This window comes from Scardinius erythrophthalmus (assembly GCF_964197995.2).
Source record: "Scardinius erythrophthalmus genome assembly, chromosome: 19".
Classification (NCBI taxonomy): Eukaryota; Metazoa; Chordata; class Actinopteri; order Cypriniformes; family Leuciscidae; genus Scardinius; species Scardinius erythrophthalmus.
The window spans coordinates 3,563,386-3,585,582 of NC_138239.1; the positions used below are offsets into that span (position 1 = coordinate 3,563,386).

General features: G+C 35.4%; 2 protein-coding genes across 3 annotated transcripts in view; both read right to left on the reverse strand.

Moving 5' to 3' along the window:
• Nucleotides 1–2,830, reverse strand: part of plcb4a (phospholipase C, beta 4a) — a 62,918-nt gene extending 60,088 nt beyond the window's left edge. The window contains exons 1-2 of the mRNA XM_081347874.1: nt 2,736–2,830; nt 2,551–2,610 (exon numbers count right to left, since the gene is read on the reverse strand). Coding sequence (XP_081204000.1) covers nt 2,551–2,554 — 4 coding nt within the window. The 5' untranslated portion in view covers nt 2,555–2,610; nt 2,736–2,830. The remainder of the gene's footprint in view (nt 1–2,550; nt 2,611–2,735) is intronic.
• Nucleotides 2,831–4,787: 1,957 nt separating this feature from the next.
• plcb1 (phospholipase C beta 1) overlaps nt 4,788–22,197 on the reverse strand; it is a 74,411-nt gene continuing 57,001 nt past the window's right edge. The window contains exons 22-32 of one of the 2 annotated variants that reach the window (XM_081347649.1): nt 21,757–21,861; nt 20,516–20,631; nt 19,476–19,611; nt 18,262–18,315; nt 17,069–17,288; nt 16,797–16,977; nt 13,655–13,731; nt 13,479–13,568; nt 11,934–11,991; nt 11,766–11,852; nt 4,788–9,044 (exon numbers count right to left, since the gene is read on the reverse strand). In XM_081347649.1, coding sequence (XP_081203775.1) covers nt 8,841–9,044; nt 11,766–11,852; nt 11,934–11,991; nt 13,479–13,568; nt 13,655–13,731; nt 16,797–16,977; nt 17,069–17,288; nt 18,262–18,315; nt 19,476–19,611; nt 20,516–20,631; nt 21,757–21,861 — 1,328 coding nt within the window. In that variant the 3' untranslated portion in view covers nt 4,788–8,840. Of the gene's footprint in view, nt 9,045–11,765; nt 11,853–11,933; nt 11,992–13,478; nt 13,569–13,654; nt 13,732–16,796; nt 16,978–17,068; nt 17,289–18,261; nt 18,316–19,475; nt 19,612–20,515; nt 20,632–21,756; nt 21,862–22,197 lie in introns of those variants that run through there. The other variant, XM_081347650.1, reaches the window with a different exon arrangement.

The window sequence follows — 22,197 nt, forward strand, 5'->3', positions numbered from 1 at the left end:
AGGTATGACCAAAAGCCTTGACTTTAGTGATCTTAAAGAGCGCGATGGATTATAGGGCGATAGAAGATCCGTTAAATAGACTGGAGCTAAGCCGTTTAGGGCTTTATAAGTCAGTAGCAATACCTTGTAGTTAATACGGAACTTTATAGGTAACCAATGTAGTGATGATAAAATCGGTGTTATATGATCAAATTTTCTTGATCTAGTAAGAACTCTAGCGGCGGCATTTTGGACTAACTGTAGCTTGTTTAATGAGGACGCAGGACAACCTGCTAATAAAGCATTACAGTAATCTAGTCTCGAGGTCATGAATGCATGAACTAGCTTTTCTGCATCAGAAACTGATAGCATATTACGTAGCTTAGCAATGTTTCTAAGGTGGAAAAAGGCTGTTTTTGTAACATATGAAATATGATTTTCAAAAGACAGGTTGCAATCTAGTATAACACCCAGGTCTTTTACTGTAGAGGATAAAGTAACAGGACATCCTACGATGTTAAAGTTGTATTGTGAGAGGTTTTGTGGGCGTTTTTTTGAACCGATAAGTGGTACCTTTGTCTTGTCTGGATTTAATAAAAGAAAATTACGCGTCATCCAATCTTTTATATCTTTAACACACTCTGTCAATTTGGATAATTTAGCGTTTTCATCCGGCCGTGATGAAATATATATTTGAGTGTCATCAGCATAAGAATGGAAACTAATTCCATGTTTCCTTATAATATTTCCAAGTGGCAGCATATATATTGAGAATAATAGAGGGCCTAACACAGATCCCTGCGGCACTCCATAGTTTACTGGAGTTATGATAGATTTTTCTCCATTTAAATAGACAAAATGGTAGCGGTCAGATAAATACGATCTAAACCAGTTTAATGCTTGTCCTTGAACACCAGCATAATTTTGTAGTCGATCTAAGAAGAGTATTGTATGATCTAGTATCGAACGCAGCACTAAGATCAAGTAAAACTAGTATTGAGATACAGCCTTGGTCAGAAGCTAAGAGTAAATCATTAGTGATTTTAACGAGCGCAGTTTCAGTGCTATGGTGCGGCCTAAATCCAGACTGAAACTTTTCATAGGTGTCATTTTCTTGCAAGAAAGAGCCCAGTTGAGCGGACACAACTTTTTCTAGTATTTTAGACATAAATGGAAGATTTGAAATGGGTCTATAATTTGCTAGATTATGTGGGTCAAATTGTGGTTTCTTAATGAGTGGTTTTATAACTGCCAGTTTAAATGTTCATGACCTAAAGATAAAGATGAGTTAATAATATTGAGGAGAGGCTCTTCCACTATAGGTAACACTTCTATTTTATTAGAAGTTACTATTCATTAGAATCACTATTTTTATTATTGCTCATTGCAAGAGTTTTGCACAGTCACATATTCTACTGAAATTATTATTATTATTATTTTTTTTTTTTTTGCTATTCCACGGATCAGAAATATCTTCAACTTTAAATAATTTCATCTTAAGATCTTCCTAAATAAAAACAGCCTAACAAATGATCCATAACATGCAAAAATCACACTCTATCAGTCTGTTCTCACCGTTTTACACATTAGGATAGTGAGAATACTTTATTTTAATGGCAAATGGGTTTAATTCTCGTAAAAATTATATAATATTCTCCTAAATACACTATAAAATAAACAGAGCAATTCCAATAGGGTCTTCACACCATCGGTGCTCGGGCCCTAAAAATGCAAAAAATATTGTTAAAATTCATTATGATATTTAATATATATATGATGGTCTAGGGTTACACAACAATGATGTACTAGAACGGAAACGTTTTTCCTTTGCGTTTTTGAAAAGTTTTGCGTACAGACGACAACGTTGTAAAAACGACTAGTTCACACGTATCCGCAAAAACATTATAATTTTAAGGGAATTATGCATTTTTGCAATTATGCATATTTCTCAGATTATGCAAAATTCTCAGGTTTAGTAAAGAAAAATAGCACGCTGTTCCCCTGAAAACACTCTGACACTCAGGTTCTCATGGTTAATGAATCACACGTTAAAGATTGCACACGGAAACTTCAAAGTGCTGCTCATGTCTGCTTGAAAATCATCAATGAACAGCAGCTGAGCTCAAATATCTCACAGAAAACACCACAGATACAACACAAAGACCATCAGAGAGAGAGAGAGAGAGAGAGAGAGAGAGAGAGAGAGAGAGAGAGAGAGAGAGAGAGAGAGAGAGAGAGAATAAAGAACCAAATCCCAAAATATGTCATAACTTTAGAAAACACATGGACAAAATTACATGAGTATCTTTACTCTTGTTCAGATATTTATGCCATTAAAGCACAAGATTTGTAAGTTTGGCAGTAAAATGTTATGTTGATAAAATGATCTGCATTTGGGTAGATCACATTCAGTTCTAAAACTATTATAATCTAAAACATCTTTATTCTTTAGTATGATACACACACACACACACACACACACACACACACACACACACACACACACACACACAGTATTTCTGAGCTCTTTAAATGACAGTGAACTGAATAAATAAATAAATCCACACTCACACATTCAGACAGGACTCATTAATGAAGGCCGATGTCAATTGAAATGCTGAACTTTGAACTCTGTACAAGAATAATTCACATTAATGGCAGGGTGGGGCAAGTTGTCACATGCGTTTTAAATGTTGTACACTTATACATTTTGTTAACTACAATATTTGTTCACAGATGTTACTTTTTACACTTACTTGTTGTTAGATATTTGCTTTTCTTCCAAAATTTTGCTGAAAATCCTATAATACACTGTTTAAAGTCAGATTCCTATTGTGACAACATGCCCCACTGTTAGGTTAAAAAAAAGTATTAATTAATATAAAAATATAAATGGAAATGTAAAAAAGTTGTTTTTGTGTGCATATACACAATAAAAAGTAAACTCTCACTAAAGTAAAAGTGTGACAACTAGCCCCGGTGTACCCTACAGTGTGTGGTGTGGGATCTGATGTTTACATGTAACTTATGTAACGCAAGACTTTAAACAATTAATGATACATTTATTATAACTTATAATGTTCTGAATTAAATCGCTTTACAACATAAAACAAACAAACGACAGATACACAAGAAACGCGTGAGTGAATAAAACGCACTGATTGAATCAGTTTATCTCAAATCAGATGATTGACGGACAGATGTTGTTGTCGAGTTGATTTGATCACAATTATCCGAACTAATCGAGTAATTCATCGGATATTTAACAGATGATGTCTCATTGTTAGAGTTTACATCATTTAATTTGGTAAAAGTTGAGTTTGAGTTCACTCACCCGCTGTCCTGCTGCTCCAGTGGGATTGATTTTCCCTTTAATGCCTGATGGGAATGATGTTGAACATGTTCATATGACTGAACAGCGACACCCACAGGCCGCATTCTGCATTACATCTACACACTGTACAAATCATCCCATCTCAGCCCTGTCTGTGAAACCATGTTCTTTAAATATCATTAATAACACTTTATAATAACCAATTATGGTTAAAAAAAACATTAACCATCATATAAGTGCCTTAAAAGGTCAAAACAAACTGTATCAGACAGACTGCTGATTTTTCCTAATCTTATGAGAAATTATCATAAACAAGAATGCAGTTTGATTCTTCCCTTGTCCTCCATAAAATTGCTTAGTTGATTTACTGTATCAGATATTAAATATATGAATAAATTACATTTTCTCATGCTCTGATACACTCTGTAGCAGAACATCCATCCCGGCTCGCCTGGTGTCATTTTTTTTGTTCTTTTTCTTGTCTTTTTTTTTTTTTTTTTTTTTTGTGGTCAAATTGACCGCAAACAGAAGCAATGTTAAAATCATATATATTTCTGATGCTTACCCGTTTTATATAATAGGGTTGAAGCTTCAATAATATCTGAGACCAGACGCGTTTGAAGCCATTGTAAATTACTCTGTGACCTCATTACATCAGTATTACCAAAGTTCCTTTCAAATCAGCAATAAAATCTGACACGAACTGTCCCATAAATGTTTATTGTGCTAAAAAAAGAAGCTATTTTTCAGGCTAGACTAGTCAAAGCCATAGACTGTAAAGGTCAAAGCACATGTGCAGGTTAACGCGAGTCTCAGCTTCTAACAGTTAGTGACGCAATGACTTTACCAATCAGCGATTGGCTGTTTTAATTAAAACGCGGGACGTTTGCCGCCATATTGCGAGTTGCAGTTTCTCCTATTCATAAGTAATAGGAGTGAAGTTTGGCCACTGCAATAAATATTAAAATACATATATTTGATGGACCCTTTTATAAACTCCAAGAAACCATGGTTATAAGGGTGAAATAATAGGAAATAAGTATAAAAGGAAATAAAAGTAAATCTCAACAGAGCATTTAAATAATTAAATTTAGTAGGCCTATACTGTAAAAAATGTGCTGTCTTAAAATTTTAGTACAATCAACTTACATTTTTAAACTAGGTACATTAAACTGACTTAAAAATAAGTTGAATCTATAACTTATAACAAGCAATGTAAAAGCATGTTGTCATAACTTGTTAATCATACAATTTTTTACAGTGTAGTTATGAAAGTTTAATACATTAATGCACATTAAAGCTTTAATATTCTCATCAGTGAGAGTGACAGTCTGTAAAATAGGTCTGAAAGGCCATAAAACCTTAATTTCACACCCATTATTGTTCAAAGCCCGAAGTTCACAAGAACAATTTTATTAAAACCAATGCACAACACGAGCACAACTTACATTCAACAATATTTGTCTTCCAAAGATCTTGATATTTGTCAAACTAATAACAGAAGTGGACAAAATCAAATGTCATTCAGTGTTAAATAGGGATCTTTTCTGTCAACAGACGTTGAAAATAATAAAGTGGCATTCAGTAGCATCCATGACCAATAGTCTGACACGTCATATCTAGCCTATCTAATTCTGTAGTAGTATAAATATCTTAAAAGTGCGCTTACGGTAAGGTTTATACAAAAAATGAGCTCTATTCATCAACACTTTTTACATTCCACATCTAACATATAGATTCAACATTCAAAGGCACGGGACTTCACTTCAAAACGATCGAAAATATTCTTGAGTCATAAAAGTAATTCAAGTAATCTTACATTGCAAAAAAGATTTTGGTGGAAAGGAACCGATGGCACAGAATCGTGTAGTAAAAATTCAATTACACTACTGGAAGTGAATATACAAGATTCATGTTACATGTAAACTAGTGATTATGGGGAAATTAAGTGGTTGAGTAAACCATAAACGCGCTTTAGCTGCAACTGCTTCCCAATGATGATCCAGACTCTTTTCAAAGCAAAGTGATATTATGCAAGGTTTCAACATTTGCGTTTGAAGATGTTTTACTCAAAGCAATCTGTCCCCGGCTTTGGAAAGAAAGTGAAAGGAAACACATTTTGGCCCTTTTTAAGTATCTCACATCGAACCGATTGAGCCTAATAAATATCGAAACCTTGCAAATATACAGAAAACCAAATCCATCAATAAACTTGAAATACATAACTAACCCAATTGGAGCAGATTAAAAAGATATAGTTAAAAAAGTAAAAATTCTTAGTTAAATTAAAATCTAGAAGTAGCAAGTAGAAATAACAGATAATCAAGGTGCGTAATGAAATAATTAATTATAGACGAATGGCATAAAGTAGAAAAAAAATAACAATCAAATATCACTTGGCATAAAAATCCTAAAACATATCCTACATCCAAAACTGAATATAATAAAAAGGAAATATTACATGCTTTCTGACTTATGTAGAAAGATTGCATAATACCTCGGGACATCCAAAGTGCATATCCATTTTTTTTATTTTTCCATGTTTTTTATTTTTATTTTTTGCCTTCATCAGCATTACTAATTTTATTTATAACTAAGGTGAATCTCAAGAAATCCACGTCCAGGTCACATTTTACCCCAAATAAATAATGACTATAAAAATATTATGTAACATTTTCATGACATTAAAGCACACCGTCCCCTGCCAAGAATGTCATTATTGTAATGCAAAAAAATAACAATAAAAATAATGTATGCATCGTTTTTGACTTTATAATTATAATGCCTTTTATGCTGAAAAAAGAGACAAGTGCAATGCCTATTCTGGTCATCTCGATTTGTCATTGATTTCAGGGTGAAAAGTGTCCTGGTCATGTTTCCACGAGATTCAGTCAGTGATTAAAGTGACCTATTGATGCTAACCGGGAAATTCTGCCCGTACGACAAACTGTAGGAACAAAAGACAGAATTAAAGCAGTTTCCTATAGACAGAAACTGGAGGAAATGAAATGGTCCCTTAATACAGCAAATAAAACACTCTATGCATTTATACATTTTTTTAAAACGACCTATGGGTTCAAAAAAGAAATAGAGCTTATAACTTGAAACACATCTTCACAAATTGATAATAGTTCATCACATTACAACACAAGCTATATTGCTGACATTTACAAATGTGCAGAAGCACGAACGCTGGGCCGACTGTAAGCATGCATCCCTGAAACTGTTCCAGGTCCGTGTTGGACAGGCTTTCAGCACCTCAGACCAGTGTGTTTCATCAGTACAGGTGGACAAATCAATCCTGTAATATATACAGCAAGCAGTCAGAGTCAAAGCAAACCAACAGCAGCAACTTTAGCAAGAAGATGAATCCAATAATCATCATCCGTTTCAGTGCAAATAAACCACGAACCTTTCAGAAACTCTCATGTCTGTGAATGGCCCGTTCAAACCACGAACGAGAACTATAAAGATAACGATATCGTTCGAAGCAGTTTTGTCGTCTACAGCTTTAAGTGCTCAAGCTCTGAAAGCAAGATGGCTGTAAATATTTTTATCCTTCAAAAATCATTCTGAAAGTGATTCCTGCGATATTGTTTCTGTGTGGCGAGAACTGAGTTTTAGAACTAAAGATGCGTCCCAATTCACATACAAATGCAATATTTCAAAGCCATTTGGTAGGATAAATAGTGTATTGTGTTCGCACGGAAAATTCCAAAAGGAAAAAGTGCACTTTAAATACCCGTATGATGCACTTAATTAACCGAAAATACAGTGGCTGCATCTGGAATCACGTACTTCCCTAAGATAGTAGGCCAATAAAACAGTAAGTGACAAAAGAAGTATGTCTGAATTCACAGTACTCATTAAAGAGAATGCAAAAAGTACCCAGGTGATCAACTTCTGACGAGATTCTGAAGTGTGCATACTAGAGACGCACGATATATCGGCCACCATATCGGTATCGGCTGATATCGGTTCATTTTTAATGTTATCGTTATCGGCCCGATAAGAAAATCTGGCCGATATTTTAAAGCCGATAAATAATGGATTATGTCCTTCAGCTGAGACGCTTCAGATACGCACTGTTCAACATGATGGCTTTGAATTGCTTAAAATATGATAGGAATCATTTCAAAAAGGAAAACACAGTAAAGTGCAACATGTGCATTATAAAATTATAACGAGAACATTATAATTGTGTGTTTGGGACATGGCTTTTAATGGTGAGACTATTATTTTAGTAATCAGGCTCTCAAAAATTATATAATAATTTGGATTTAGATTTATCGGCCAATACATCATTTATCGGCTTTCAAATATAAAGAATTATCGGTTATCGGCCAAAAATTACATATCGGTGCATCCCTAGTGCATACAATGGACACTTTACTATCCCATGAGGACACGGGAGAGGGTTTATGAATGCAACTGATGCTGGATGGTCACATGATAATGACATCATGGCGAATGTAGCGGAGGGGGAGGGGCTTCAGACTCAAATGTTGAATGACAAAATAACCTTATAAAGTTCATTCAAATAGTGCATCGCTTGGGACACATCTTAAATCTTTATCATTACAGCTATCGTCCTTGATGTGAACGGCCTTAAGAGTGAATCTCACAAAGCCTGTCGTGAACACATCCGGGTCATATGTCATCCCAAAAACTCCAAGGCTTTGTCTGAAATCGCCCCTTTTCCCCTACATAGGGCATTACTTGAGGGAACAGCCATTTGTAGTGGTGTCTGAAACCAAAGTGGACGTTATTGAGTGCACTCAGTCAATCCCACAATGCACCGCATTAACGAGTGTACAACATTCAGCCGCACTCAAAGGCTAGAGTATACCCATAATGCACTGTGAGAGAATTCCCGTGTCTGACCAGAAGATGGCGCCGCAACTCAAACATCCATCCAACCATTTTCCAAACCGCTGGTCCAATGTGGCTACGGCGTAATATCATACAGGTATAACTTCCTTTTTAATTGATTATTAAATAGTTTCATAAGGTTTATGCATGACAGAGTTCAAGATAAATCTTTTCATTACTACTGAAGCTGCAAGTTTGTTAAGTTTCAAATGATTATTAAACAGCACGAACTATGCAAAAGCAGCAGCAGCGTCCGAATTCACTCACTCGTTTTCATTCGCTCCTTCAAGAGGACGATATTAGTGGATTAATGCAGGGAATATTGAACGAGCGTATAGAATGAGGTGAAATATGACTCGGATTGTTTTGATGTGTTTGTGAGATTCATCTATTAAAGATAATTGGTCGCTACAGTATCATGACCTGCATTCTCTTCCATTTTGTTTTCACTCATTATTATGCGAAGCACATCAACAGAACATTAGAAATAATTCATATTTAAACTTTAGTGTGTACCCGGCCGAGTAGAATACACAAAATGAAATAAAATAGGCCATGTTTCTCCTCCATCAGCTGTCCGTATCTCTCGGAGCGAAACTGAAAGAACGTAAAAGTGAAGTGGGAAGAGATCCTGAAGGTTTCGGACAGGGTCGGATCAGTCTTTCTTCTCCTCTTCTGTGTCGTCTTCAGACTGTGCGCTCTTCTGCATGAGTTTCTCCAGCGTGGAAGAGGAAGAAGGAAGAACTTCTTGCTCTACATCCTCAGTCTTTCTCTTGGTGCTTTCCTGCACAAACTCCTGGATCTCCAATGGAAGCCGGCGGAATTTATCCTGGTATTCCTGATCCAGGTCGTTCTGAAGCTGAGAACACAGGTCAAAATATTAGTCTACAGGAAATCAAAACTGATCATTAGTGCATTCAAAATAATAATAATAATTTTTTGGTTCCCCGAGGCGAGAACGCTCTCAAAATGTTAGTTTTTGGTTCTCAGAACGTTCTTTATGGTTTGTTTTTGGTTAGTCAGGAAAGATTTCTTAACGGAAATTTTGATTGATCTAATTTCTACATTTTATTAAATGCTCTATTAAACAAATTTCAGAGCTCTGTATAGGTCATTGCACAAAAACATCTAACGTTGTAATTGGAAGGTTAGTTTACATGGTTTTAAAACTAGAAATAACCATTAGGGAACGTTCTGTATAAGTTATTAACAAATAACCCTCCTGCAAAGTTTTGGGAATGTTATTTTATTGTTGCAAAAAAATCAAACCTATAAAGAATGTTGAAAAACAAAAAACAAACAAAAATACATTGATTTATATATATATATATATATATATATATATAAATTTCAATATAACTTAAATTATCATTTATTTTAAATTTGAAATAAATCTAACGATAAATTTAAAATAAATGATTTATTAGAAACAATAAAATGTGGGAAAAGTCCATGAAAAAAGCAAATAACCGCATGTTTAACTGTAAGAGTTAGAGTCTCTCAGAGATAGAGAGGGAGAGAGAGAGAGAGAGAGAGAGAGAGATGGAAAATGATCCTGAAAAAATAATTTAATATATTGAAATATAATTTAATAATAATCTTATATGTATTATAAATTTTAAATAAATGTAATGATAAATGTAAAATAAATTTGGTGCGAAAAAATAAACATTATTAGAGGACTAATAATGTTTAATTGAAAGAACGAAAAATAATGATATGATCCCTGTAAACCTCATCACTGTAAACACGCAATTATAATATGGTCATGTATACTAATATCAAAAACTGCAAACGTGCTGTGGTTCAGTTAGTGTGTGTGTGTGTGTGTGTGTGTGTGTCTCCTGTGAGCGAGGAGTCGATGGGATGAACGGGTCAGTAATGTGACATGTGACGGTATTGACAGATCCGGATCGATATTCACTAATGCTGCAGCAGATCCGGGCCGAGCCGATCCGAGCCGATCAACAAATGCATGGAGAAATCTCCCCAGATTCCTTTACAGATAAGAATGCACTCATATTCATTCTGTTATGCACATAAAACACTGAATTTGGAGAGTTATAAGCTTGGGGAGGGAGTCTTGACTCCATGTAAAATGATTGGTCAGGTCTGAAGTGAGTGACAGTTCATAAGCCAATCAAAGAGCTGCAGTTTTCACACATCTGAATCCAGTCGGATCTCTGTGTTGAACATTAAAAAGCACATTTGTTCTGTTTCTGCATCTAAAAATGTGCCGCATCACAATGAAATTCTACAAATCATATAATCCTGACAGCTTATGAAATATTCAGAGGGCTGAATTGAAACGGTCATCATTTACTCGCCCTCATCGCAGAGCAAACCCGCAGAAAGTCTTAACAGGACTTAATGGACTTTTGAAGATGAGTGAGAGAACTATTCCTCAACCTCATGAAGCCCACTGTATCATATTTGATATGCACATATTTAAGGCCTCTAAATGATCAGCATGATCTGAAAAACCTTTCACACAATCGGCCTTCTGTCGTCTGAGTGATAGTTTTACTTTTGTAGCAAGAAAAAGCCTTTTAAGTGTAATTGTACAAACGCCCACCTTCAGCTCGTGGTTTGCATGAAATCTGCACTGATTTTGAGTCAATTAGTAATATTTCAAGATTAACACTTACTGGACCGAAGTATCTTAGGTTTACACGATTATCTACAGTATGCATTATATTTGAGTAAAATCATGTTCAAATGTGAGACTCAAATATGATCATCAGGCTTTTGAGGAAGGTTTATCTCTCAATCATCATTGTGTGGCATTGCATTATGTTTTAAAACTATAGAGATTTGATCATAAAACTAAGCATTTAAATATCATCTTACTAAGACATTATTGGCAGATATAGAGTGATGACTGATATTAATGTGCATTTTATGTTAGTCTCCGCCATACTGATATAAAGATCTCATTGATTTACACATTACAATCATCAGAATTTCATTTCAACAGGACTTTTTGTCTATATAAATATCAGAATCTGCATCAAATTGCATATTTTTGCTCAGTTTGAGTCTCTGAATAAAACTGAGGCATTTATTCCCTTCATATTCTCACTATATCATACTATATGAGATGATGGATCAAATATGATACTCAACAAATACACATGAAAAGCTTTATTTATTTTTTTGTCTGAAGGTTTAATAATCTGTTCCATAAAAAAAAAGGATTATTGTTAAATTTGCCAGGCTTTACACTACAGGGTTAAAGTGAAACAACTGATGTTGACAAAAAAATATTGTTGAGCATAAAGGCATGATAGTGATTGACAGATGCAGAAAATCAATGAAGTTTGTGAAATATGCATTGATGCGACACACAGATGCTGTAAGTCTATCAGATCATCCAACACTCATCTGTCAAACTTCCCAGAAAGCAACAGCACACACATTCACATCAATAACAGTGACAGCGCTAGTATAATAATATCTCTCATTCTGCAGTGTTCATTAATGTGACGTTTGAGATGAGAGATAAAAGCGCACAAGTGCATGGTGTGTATCCAAAATAAGGTATTATGGTACCATATAATTTTTATTTGTTAACTCTTACCTTGGGTTTCTCATCTAATATCTGTTGCAGAATGCTTTTATGGGTTTCAACAAGCTTCTCGTGTCTTTTAGTCTGAGCGTCTTCCAGCTAGTGACGAAAAAGACAAAATGTGTGAAGAATCATATTTATTCTCATTTATGATCTTGAGAAATGGGGAAACTCTTTTACCCTCTTAATGTGCTGGACCACGTCGTTCACATAAGACCGGTTGATCTCCAGTTTCTCCCTGAGAGAGAGAGAGAGAGAGAGAGAGAGAGAGAGAGAGAGAGAGAGAGAGAGAGAGAGAGAGAGAGAGAGAGAGAGAGAGTGTGTTATGGTTCATGTGAAGCATTTATCAGTGTTTTATTGCCATCTAGAGGCCAGTTGTATAAAGAATAATATAATTCTTTCCTTTCCTTTAATTGCCTCCCAGAACATTAATGAAAATAACTTGAAATGAATCTTCTTTTTTGTCTCCAAATCGATTCATGATTAGTTTGGAGTAAGTGGATATCTCGAGGGTCCATGATATAAGCATCTTTATAGCTTACAGTATTTTAATACCAATTATGCTTACAACTCCCCTCACAGAATCACCTGAATGAAACTGTGTGTAGTCAGTTGCACACTTTACTCATTTGACACAGATTTTACATAAGCACTTCACTTTTGAGTCTGCATTATTTCTTATAAATCCATCTCTACTGATATGAACCCAGATCTTTTTGTGTCAAAAAGATGCAAAGGTGCAAAGGACCCTAGGTTGATTTTACTCCGAACCATTTCTTTAAGTAACCGGTCATTGGCATGTGTGGCAAAACGTTAGTTTTAGGCCCTAAATATTAGCCTGGGAAAACCCAGACAACTTCCGGCAAATTTAGATTTGCTCTGCAAGTAGTCTGGCACATTCAAGCCCATTTCTAATCCGGCGAAATCGCGGCACCAATCAGAAACGTTGGGGCGGGCTTTACACGATGACGATCGCTCTGATTGGTTGTAGGTCTATCCAATTGCGCCCAGAGGCATTTGAGCGACGTCCGTTCAACTTTTAAATGCATTATTATATTCGAATTGCAAACGCATGAGGACAGTCTCCATGAAAGACCCACTGGCAGATGAACGTGCTACTACATTTCTCTCCGAAACGGTAGGAAATTAAATTAGATTTAATAGAGGATTTTAACTGTGACAAGATGATTGACAGGGCAGTTTACATGACGGGATGCACGCGACAGATCCGTCCGATAAAGATGACGAAGTAGTATGTCTTTTTTGCTACACATTCAAAAGTAAATACATTTTCTTCACAAAAAGAGTACATACTTTTATGGCGTAGTGTAACTTAGGCGAATTGGGACGCAGCATATGGCTTTACACGATGACGATCGCTCTGATTGGTTTTAGGTCTATAGTTGCGCCCAGAGGCATTTGAGCGACGTCCGTTGGTGACGCCCCTTTGGAAATGAGTTATTAATGAAGCTTTGCCAGACCATAACTCAGTTACTACTGAGAATGCTCTGGTTTTAACCAGGCTACCTATATATCTATTGGTACAATATGTGTCACATGACTAAACATGCGTCATCGTTTTCAAAACCTCTGTTTTCAGACTCTAGGCAAAACGCCGCCTCAGTGTGGACAGAAGGCCAAACATGGAGAAAAATGTGTGTTTTCAAATTATTTCATCCAAAACACACGTTTTATCCTGGAAATGATGAACAGATGAACTCTTACTCTTCAGTCAAGTGCTTCTCCTTTGATTTGGCTTCATTGATCTTCTCTTGTCTCTTCTTGTCCATTTTCTTTTTCAGTTCTTTCTTTTCTCTGTGAACACAGACGAACAGCGAGGTTGACGCTACATGACCTCATGAATTATGAAAGGATGCTTGTGATGTTGGTAACGGACTCACTTCTCACACAGCTCCTTGATTTTCTTCATTTGGTTGCTTTGACTTTCCTCAGCGATGCCGGTCAGCTTCTCGATAACCTGCGAACACACCATCAGGCTTCATGACCCATTCATTAAAAACAACTTCAAAGAGGTTTTCTAAAGTTGTATATCAGAAATGTGTACATCATTGATTTCTCATATATGAGATTTCTCATATATGTGTTCATACTTGATTTCTCACATAAAGTAAGCAAAAAATAGCTTCTTTCTAGATGCAGACATTTACATTGCACACTTGGCTGCTTTATATTTTTATATTTACATATTTATATATTTATTCTTAAAAAAAGGAACAAAAGCATTATTTAAAAAAAAACTTGCTATGATTTGTTTATTGAATTACTATCTGTATATGTGTAATATGTCAGAAACATATAATATACTGTATGTTCATATAGTACATATTCATATATTATTAACATTAACATTATATATACATACAATGTTTATATTTAAAGGTCCCGTATTATGCCCCTTTTCACAAGATGTAAAATAAGTCTCTGATGTCCCCAGAGTGTGTATGTGAAGTTTCAGCTCAAAATACCCAACAGATCATTTTTTACAGCATGTTTAAATAGTCATTTTTTGGGTCTCAGAAAAACGCGCTGTTTTAGTGTGTGCCCTTTATGCCTGGATCACACTACAGGAGTTTTAGGCCGATTTATGCCCGATTTACCCCTCCCGAGAATCTGAGAAAAAATCTTGTCGAGGACCTCGATCGGTTCCGATGTTCGGCGCAGATTATCTGGTAATGTGAGGCGTTCACAGATCGAATCTTGCCCCTCCCGATCTGCTCTCACACAAATCGGGCTCGCCCCGATCATATCAAACATGTTTGATATTTATCGGGATGAGCAAGATTGTGATTACGTCAGTGCTGTCAAAAAGACAGCAGGGCTGTCGTGCTGAAGGAATTTCCCTTGAGATAATTTTAAATGACTCAACTCGATATGCGTTTTTATCTCCATTTATTTATTGCTAAATAAATAAGTATTACGCTGTGGTCAGCAGGCACAAACGTTACATGTTCAGTAATGAAACCGAAACTAAAAAAGCGCGTTAAAAAGCGCGTGGATTTCAAAATCAATGCACGCATCACCGGATTTAAAAATGCACATCTAGCTTGTTGCACGCACACATATTATGCCGGAATAACGATAGTATATTATGTTAACATTATTAGCCTAATAATAATAAATCTTTAATTAATATTTGATTGAATGCTGAATGTTGTGCTTGGTCAATTTAATAAAACGAATAGGCTACTTTAATTGTGACAATTAAAATGATTGAATATTAAATATTAAGTGGACAATTTTTGCAATAGTATTTATATGCTATCTAGCACCCCCTCGTTAAAAAAATATCTCGCACCGCCCCTGGCCCACGTATTAAAAAAATGGTCGGGTTTAAATCGGGCTCGGGCTCATAATTACAGTTATGTTAATGTGTTGTGTTGTGTTGTGTTGTGTTGTGTTGTGTCGGGCCGGGCCGGGCTCGGACACAACGTGCATGGGCTCGGGTAGGGGTCGGGCTTGATTTTTTTGGGCCCGATCTAAGCTCTTAACTCAAAGTACCGGTAGGTTCAAAGTCTCTGTGCGTGTGTATGTGCGTGCATGCGTGTGTGTCTCATGGCAATGCATATCCCATATGTTTCCATGTTTTTACACTTCAGATCTGCTGCGTGAGATCACGTGAGACGCTTCCTCTGGCACGATAATCTTAATAACATTTTGTAGTGTGTGGTGCACCGCGATTTTCAAACCTTGTAGTGTGAGCATGTTTAAGATTTGGGGGAAGAAAATCTGCAAAGATTCTCCTTAAGTGTGTGCTTCAACCAGATTTCAAAATCGGTTAGGATTTTAAAACTCCTGTAGTGTGAGCCAGGCATAAAATGCAAATGAGCTGCTGCTGGACGGCCCAGGGGGCGGAGCTTCATGAGCTCGCGCTCAGTCTCTCAGGACAATTTCATCTCAGGAATGATGATAATATCAGAAACTCTCAGTAACGGTGTTCATTTCGAGTCGGACAATAATGCCTACAGAGTCAGAGTGCTGTATAGAGATGAAACAGGTATGGTTTAGTAGTTTAATTACGGTTATTATAACGTATTTGTCATCTGCTTGTATGTATCCTAGCCTACAAGTCTGCTGTCTGAATGATGATCAAACATGTACTGATGAGTTTAATAAAGTTTATTGTACATCACACAAAAGATGAAGCGTCAGTTTTACTTCAGAAAATCACTGTAAGAGCTGAGTAAACACAGTAAGTTATTAGAAGTGCGCAAGTACATAAACGAATTTCGGTAGAGTTGAGGGAGCATTCCTGTGGGCGGAGGTTAGTCAAGAAACGGTTCTGGTGATGTCATTAAAGAAGGAAGTAGAGGGATGTAGTCCAAACGGGCCGTTCGATGTAGTCACCTTCTGTTAAATAAAATATCTCGCTTGGCATTGAACTTTGAGCTTTATAATTTTACAGATATTATTTATACTCTAACAACAACATTACACACTAACTAAAGTTTGAAACATGGGATCACGAAGAATGGGACCTTTAAGATATATTTGTATATTTTACTTTATTAATTTACATTATTAGCATTATATATATATATATATATACAGTATATATATGTAATAAGTCATTAATAATTAAGTCATAAAATAGTCATTTGCAAATTAACAAAAGAGTCAATAATCAATAAAAATCAATAAAAGTGTAATTTACAAATTAATTAACACACACTTGTTTTTGTTTCAAATTTTATTTGAAATAATTTCCTAATGTTTACTGGCATTATTTTCTGTATGTGTGCAATATTACAGATGTAAAAATGTAAGTTAGCCTTAAACTTTTAAGTACAATCAAATAAGGCAAGTTTAAGTGTTTTCAACTTAAATTATATTAAACTGACTTTAATTATTATTTTTTTGAATCTTGTATAATTTATTTTAAAAAAAGGTTAAAATTTGAAAATGTAAAAAACACAAGTTGCAATGACTTACTGAGTTATTTGAGAGTCTTTAAAAGAAACATTTTCGGTTTTAAAGAGACATTTGCAAATACTTTAGTGTGAGTTGTGTATTCCCGCTGTTCACCTGTTTAATGTGTTCCTTCTTCAGATATTTCTCGCTGTAATACTGTTCCTGCCGGAGGTTCAGGAGCTGCTGTTGCTGCTGCTCTTTGAGGTCGGACAGCTTCTGTCCGCTGTCCTGATCCAGAGTGTTCAGTTCCTGCTCGAAGAACGAGGGTCCGTGTTCAGGACTGGAGGACAGGCACCTGACGGCAGAGCCAGTGTGTGAGACGTCTGTTCAGCGGATGCTAGGACACACACTCCCACACAGCAGTCGATCAGAGGACGTCTACCTACCTCTTCTTACCGTCTCGTTTTGCAGATTTCAGCAGGACGGCCCGTTTGCGGAGGTAGTCGTGCTGGATCTCGTTGTATTTGGCCGTGTGCTCCTTGATCATCTCAGTGGTTTTCTTGTGATGTTTCTTCACCAGGTCCTTCATCTCTTTATAGTGTCGTCTCTGCTCTCGAACGAAGCCCTTCTGCTGTTTGAGCTCCTCCACGGTTTGCGCCTCCATCTCTGAGGAACAGGGTTTTATGGACTGTGAAATCACTCCTTTATATTCCACCTCCATATTTTATTAACCTTTTCTGAAGCTCATGTCAATGGATTTTCTAAATCTGCACATCAGAAGTGTTTAAATAATTTATAGTGAACCTTCAAAATGATTTAGACTCAACAGCCTAATAAAACAGAATTTTATTTGATGTCTCATATAAGATAAGCAAAATATAGATTCTTATTGCACACTTGACTGAATTATTTGTTATATATAATATATATATAATATAAAATAACCTGCTATTGTTTATTCTTATATATTTATATATATATTTTTTTTATTTTTTTATACTAAAATTATATATATATAAATATTAAATTTAAATTAATTAATTAATTAAAATAAATTAATTAAATTTGATTAATATAAATTTAATATTTAAAAAAATATATTTAATATTCGTATTATTTTATATGTTGATATATTTTAATTATTTTTTAAATAACTTGCTATTGTTTATTCTATTATTTATGTTTACAAAAACAAAATCATATGCATAAAATTTCTTATATTATTTTATGTTAATATATTTTAATTATTTTGGAAATATTGTTTATTATATTATATATTATATTGTTTACTATAATTTATGTTTACAAAACACACACACACACACACACACACACACACACACACACACACACTTGTGCCGAGTATGTGTGTGTATGTATAGAATATTATTTACATAGTATTTATATTTAATAATACATTTGTTATTATATCATATTATATTAAATTTGCCATGGATTGTTCATTTTGTTATTTTCTCTATATGTGTAGTATAAAAAAATAAACAAGTTCATCATATAAAATTATATTAAATATGATAATATATTAATATAAAACACGCAGTTACTTCCGATTTTTCACCGAATCGGGTCTGATATAAATAGGTGATATAAAAAGCCATTAGATGTGTTTAACACTGACCGGTGAGAACGCTATGAATGAGATCTTCAGTCTTTGCCGCTGGTTTCGTTGAGCCTGAAACATATCCAGATAAGATCTCATCAGATATGATTCATGCATATCTAATAACATTCATCATGTTTCTATCCTTCTTGTCCGATGTGTGAATGTGTGAAACACCTTAAAGCTACAATATGTCATTTGTTTCGCCGCTAGGGGTCGCTAAACTCTTTCAATAACAGAGGCGTTGGTTGATGACGCAGTGATAAGCGGAATGATGGAACTTGTCGTCATGCCGATGGATCTAATAATGTTTATGGATGAGTGAAAACATTGATGTTTTTAACATGACTGGAATGAAGCAGGGCGCGATTGCTAGTGAGAGACGGATATCAGCGCCACACGCGAGTCCCGCGGATATAAAGGAATGAGGACATTTCATTCTACCGAACGCAAGTGCTGAGTAACACTCACACAGGTCAGTTTATTAGACGAGTGAAACTTGTGAGGAAACGCAGCGCTGTTTCACTTGCTCTACACTATCACACTAAACTGCATTTGAGTGTGTTGAAAGTTATAATGTTATTCTGTGTGTTAGTTTGTCTGTATGAGACTAGCAGTGAGCTAGATCAACATTAGAATAACATACTGATAATATTCTAACATTTCATCATGTTGAGCTATATAATATTGATTTGTTTTATGTACATTTGCTCACCTGTCTAATAAAGTACATGCAAGAGCGGCGTCTCTGTCAAGTGGAAGTTAGCCGCGGACGCTAGCTCTCAGCATCTCGAAAACGCCACGCCGATATTGATCCTCGTTTTATTTCTCCTTTTGTCCCAAAGTCTGCTTGCCACGGTCCATAATGTTTGAACGATACAACAACAGCGTGAGCGCGCCGCTAGACGTAACGCAGTTGTCCACGTCTGTCGCCATGGTTACTATGGCAGTGCGAGCCGAAACCAGGGATAACGCGGATATTACGTCATTGACAGGCGACACTGAACAGGGACGAGCCATTATTTAAAATTGGGATTTCTCTGAAATAAAAAATCTTTGGGAACTTTTGGGATATCGTAAGTACACAACTGCAGGAAATATATCACTGTGCAAGTGATTTTTGGATATTTCATTACAAAAATCGTATATATTGTAGCTTTAATACAAATGACAGTAATGATGTGTAGTTCAGACCACACCTGTACAGATGAGAAGGTGTGTGAAGGTCTGACCTGTGGACTGAGGCTGTGTGCTGATCTGGGACGCTGGTTTAGGAGCCGCACTGGGAGCGTGATTCACTCCGTTCTCAACCGGGGCGGGTTTGGGTTCGCTTTTAACCTCCGAGGGGTTTTCAACTCCTGGATCCGCCTGAACAACAAGAATCATCACCAAATACCATTCTCTGCCAAACACAGACCGTTTAACAGCAAACATGAAGGAAAAAACTCATCCGAAAAATGACTTAATTCATAAGTAAATGAATGGGAATGTGATTAGAGTTTAGACAGAGTAATTAGTGAAGTGATCCCATTATAAATCTAGCACTAACTGATGCTCATGTATATTACATCTGAGAAATTCATTTTAATATATGACATTAGCACTGGTTTGCCCCTTTTAAAGCGCTTTTTCTTATACATTTTTAAGGCTATTTTCTTATATAATTGAATAAATAAACAAACAAACGCACACACACACACACACACACACACACACACACACACACGCACACACACACACATGCACACACACACGCAAGCACACACACTAGTGGCCAAAACTGATGTCTGGCTTAGGAAAATGTTCATCTTCACCCTTTATTCAAATATTATTCAAAAACTGTTAAAGGTTTTTAAAGCACATTGCATAGTTGTGCTTGGAGTTGATCATTTTATTTATGATAACTCTATGAAACATGCCAAACTGAGCCGACATAATTTTTTGGTCAGGCTTTCATTCAAAGAAATTATGAACACGTGCAAAAAAAAAACACATGCAAAAACCAATGAAATATTAATAACAAATTATGTTGTAGTCAATGTATGCTTTTCCAGTGATATTTTTGTTTTTCTATGCAATTTTTTTTTTTTTTTGCCAAATAATTTTGTCAAATAAATACCTTACCCAAGTGTAGTGTTTTATTCTTCCCTCATATTAAAAAAAATATAATGCATTTCTTCATATTTTGATGGTTTAATAGAATTTGTAGGGTCATAATTTCACTCTCCAACTTTCAGGTCTGAAGATTTGGAGTGCGAATCTGAATCTGAACCTCTTTAGTGTCCTTCTCCTCTTCTCCTTCCTCTAAAGTGAGCGCTGCCAGCTGTTTGGATCTCTGCTCCATTAAGTTGACGTATCTGATGGGATTGGAAAGCGCTTCGATGACATCTGTTCAACACAGAAACACACCGTCAGTCACGTCAAACACACACACCAGTCTCTGCTTTAGATACTGTGAGCTAAAGTCACTTTAGTTAGTTAACAACTGTAATGTTTTCACAATATTTTACAACTTGCAATTTTTTTTTTTTAAATATGAAAAATAATAACCCAAGAAATTTGAATAGATATCTGACATTATGCTCTGCCCCTTTTAAAGACCTTCTTCTTGCAGTGACATTTTACATCTGAAAAAATTACATCTGAAGTGTCATTACAGCCAGAAACCCTTAATTAAGAGACTTTTTTGATAATGTATTTTATGGGTCATTTCATCTTTTAAAAATGCCTTCATTTACATAAACAGTGTTAAATTCAATATTCTCTAAAGAAAAGTTTCTGATAATTAGTTATTAACATGAAATAAAAGTTGTGACATCTTCTGTGGGGTCTATATCACTTTGTATATTTGCATATTTAACACGAGATGCCCCATTTTAGCTTTAAATAGATGAGGTCACTGTTTTTATGTGGCTTTAATAAGGCAAAGTTTCTATTCAAAATAAACAAAGGAAAAAAAAGTTGTCTCTAAAGATCGTCCCATCAGTATTTGCGTCTGACAGGAAAACAGACGAGTGGAAACAAACGTGTGAAACGCTGCTGAGAAGGTCAGTGTTGTTGTTCCTCTGCGCCGTAACACATTTTAACACAAACAGGAGCATTCTGGGTATTGGAGACGTGAATCGGTCCCAAAATCCCCCATCTAATAGTTTCGGTATGCAAATAAGCATAAAACCACCGCTGGGATGACGATGGAAATGCTCCTCACAAAAAGCACAGGGAAGGTATCAATACCACGGTACTCTGATATATACTACGGTACTGGTGAGTCATAACTCACACTGAATATATTTGTCATATGTTGTAAATAATGCAAAGCAGCTTGATGGTCCATTTTCTGAATGCAAAGTATAATTTCTTGATTATGATCCAGCTTGTGAGATTCACTCATATTTACCATAGTGTTATATGGACACCACAGTAGTACTACGGTAATTATAGCGCTTTTTGCAAGTAGCAGATGCTTAAACAGCCAGATGTTTCAGATTGTGATTATAGTAATGAACTTCTTACCAGCGAATGTATCCGGTACGTAGTCTTTGACCTCGATGTACACGAATATAGCAGGAAGAGTTAGAGCTTGATTCTTTTCATTTCTCAAACCGATGTAACGATAACCTATGAGAATATGAGACAATTATTGTTTAATACAATAAACCCCTCTGCATGTCCATGTTGCAGCCTTAAATGTATCTAAATGAATAAATTACTAATTATATGCTAAAATATTCTAACTCTAATCTACGTAAATTCAAATAAATGTTTTTTTAAACAAAAAAATAAGATGAAATCATATTTCTATTTTTCCTTCAACAACTATTATTTAATGAAAAACATACAGTTCTAAATGTCTGTAATCACAACATGAATTGTAGTTAATTAAATCAACACTCAGCATATATGGGTTAAATATAGCCTATATATTGAATATTGTGTTCGACCTTCAAGTGAAAA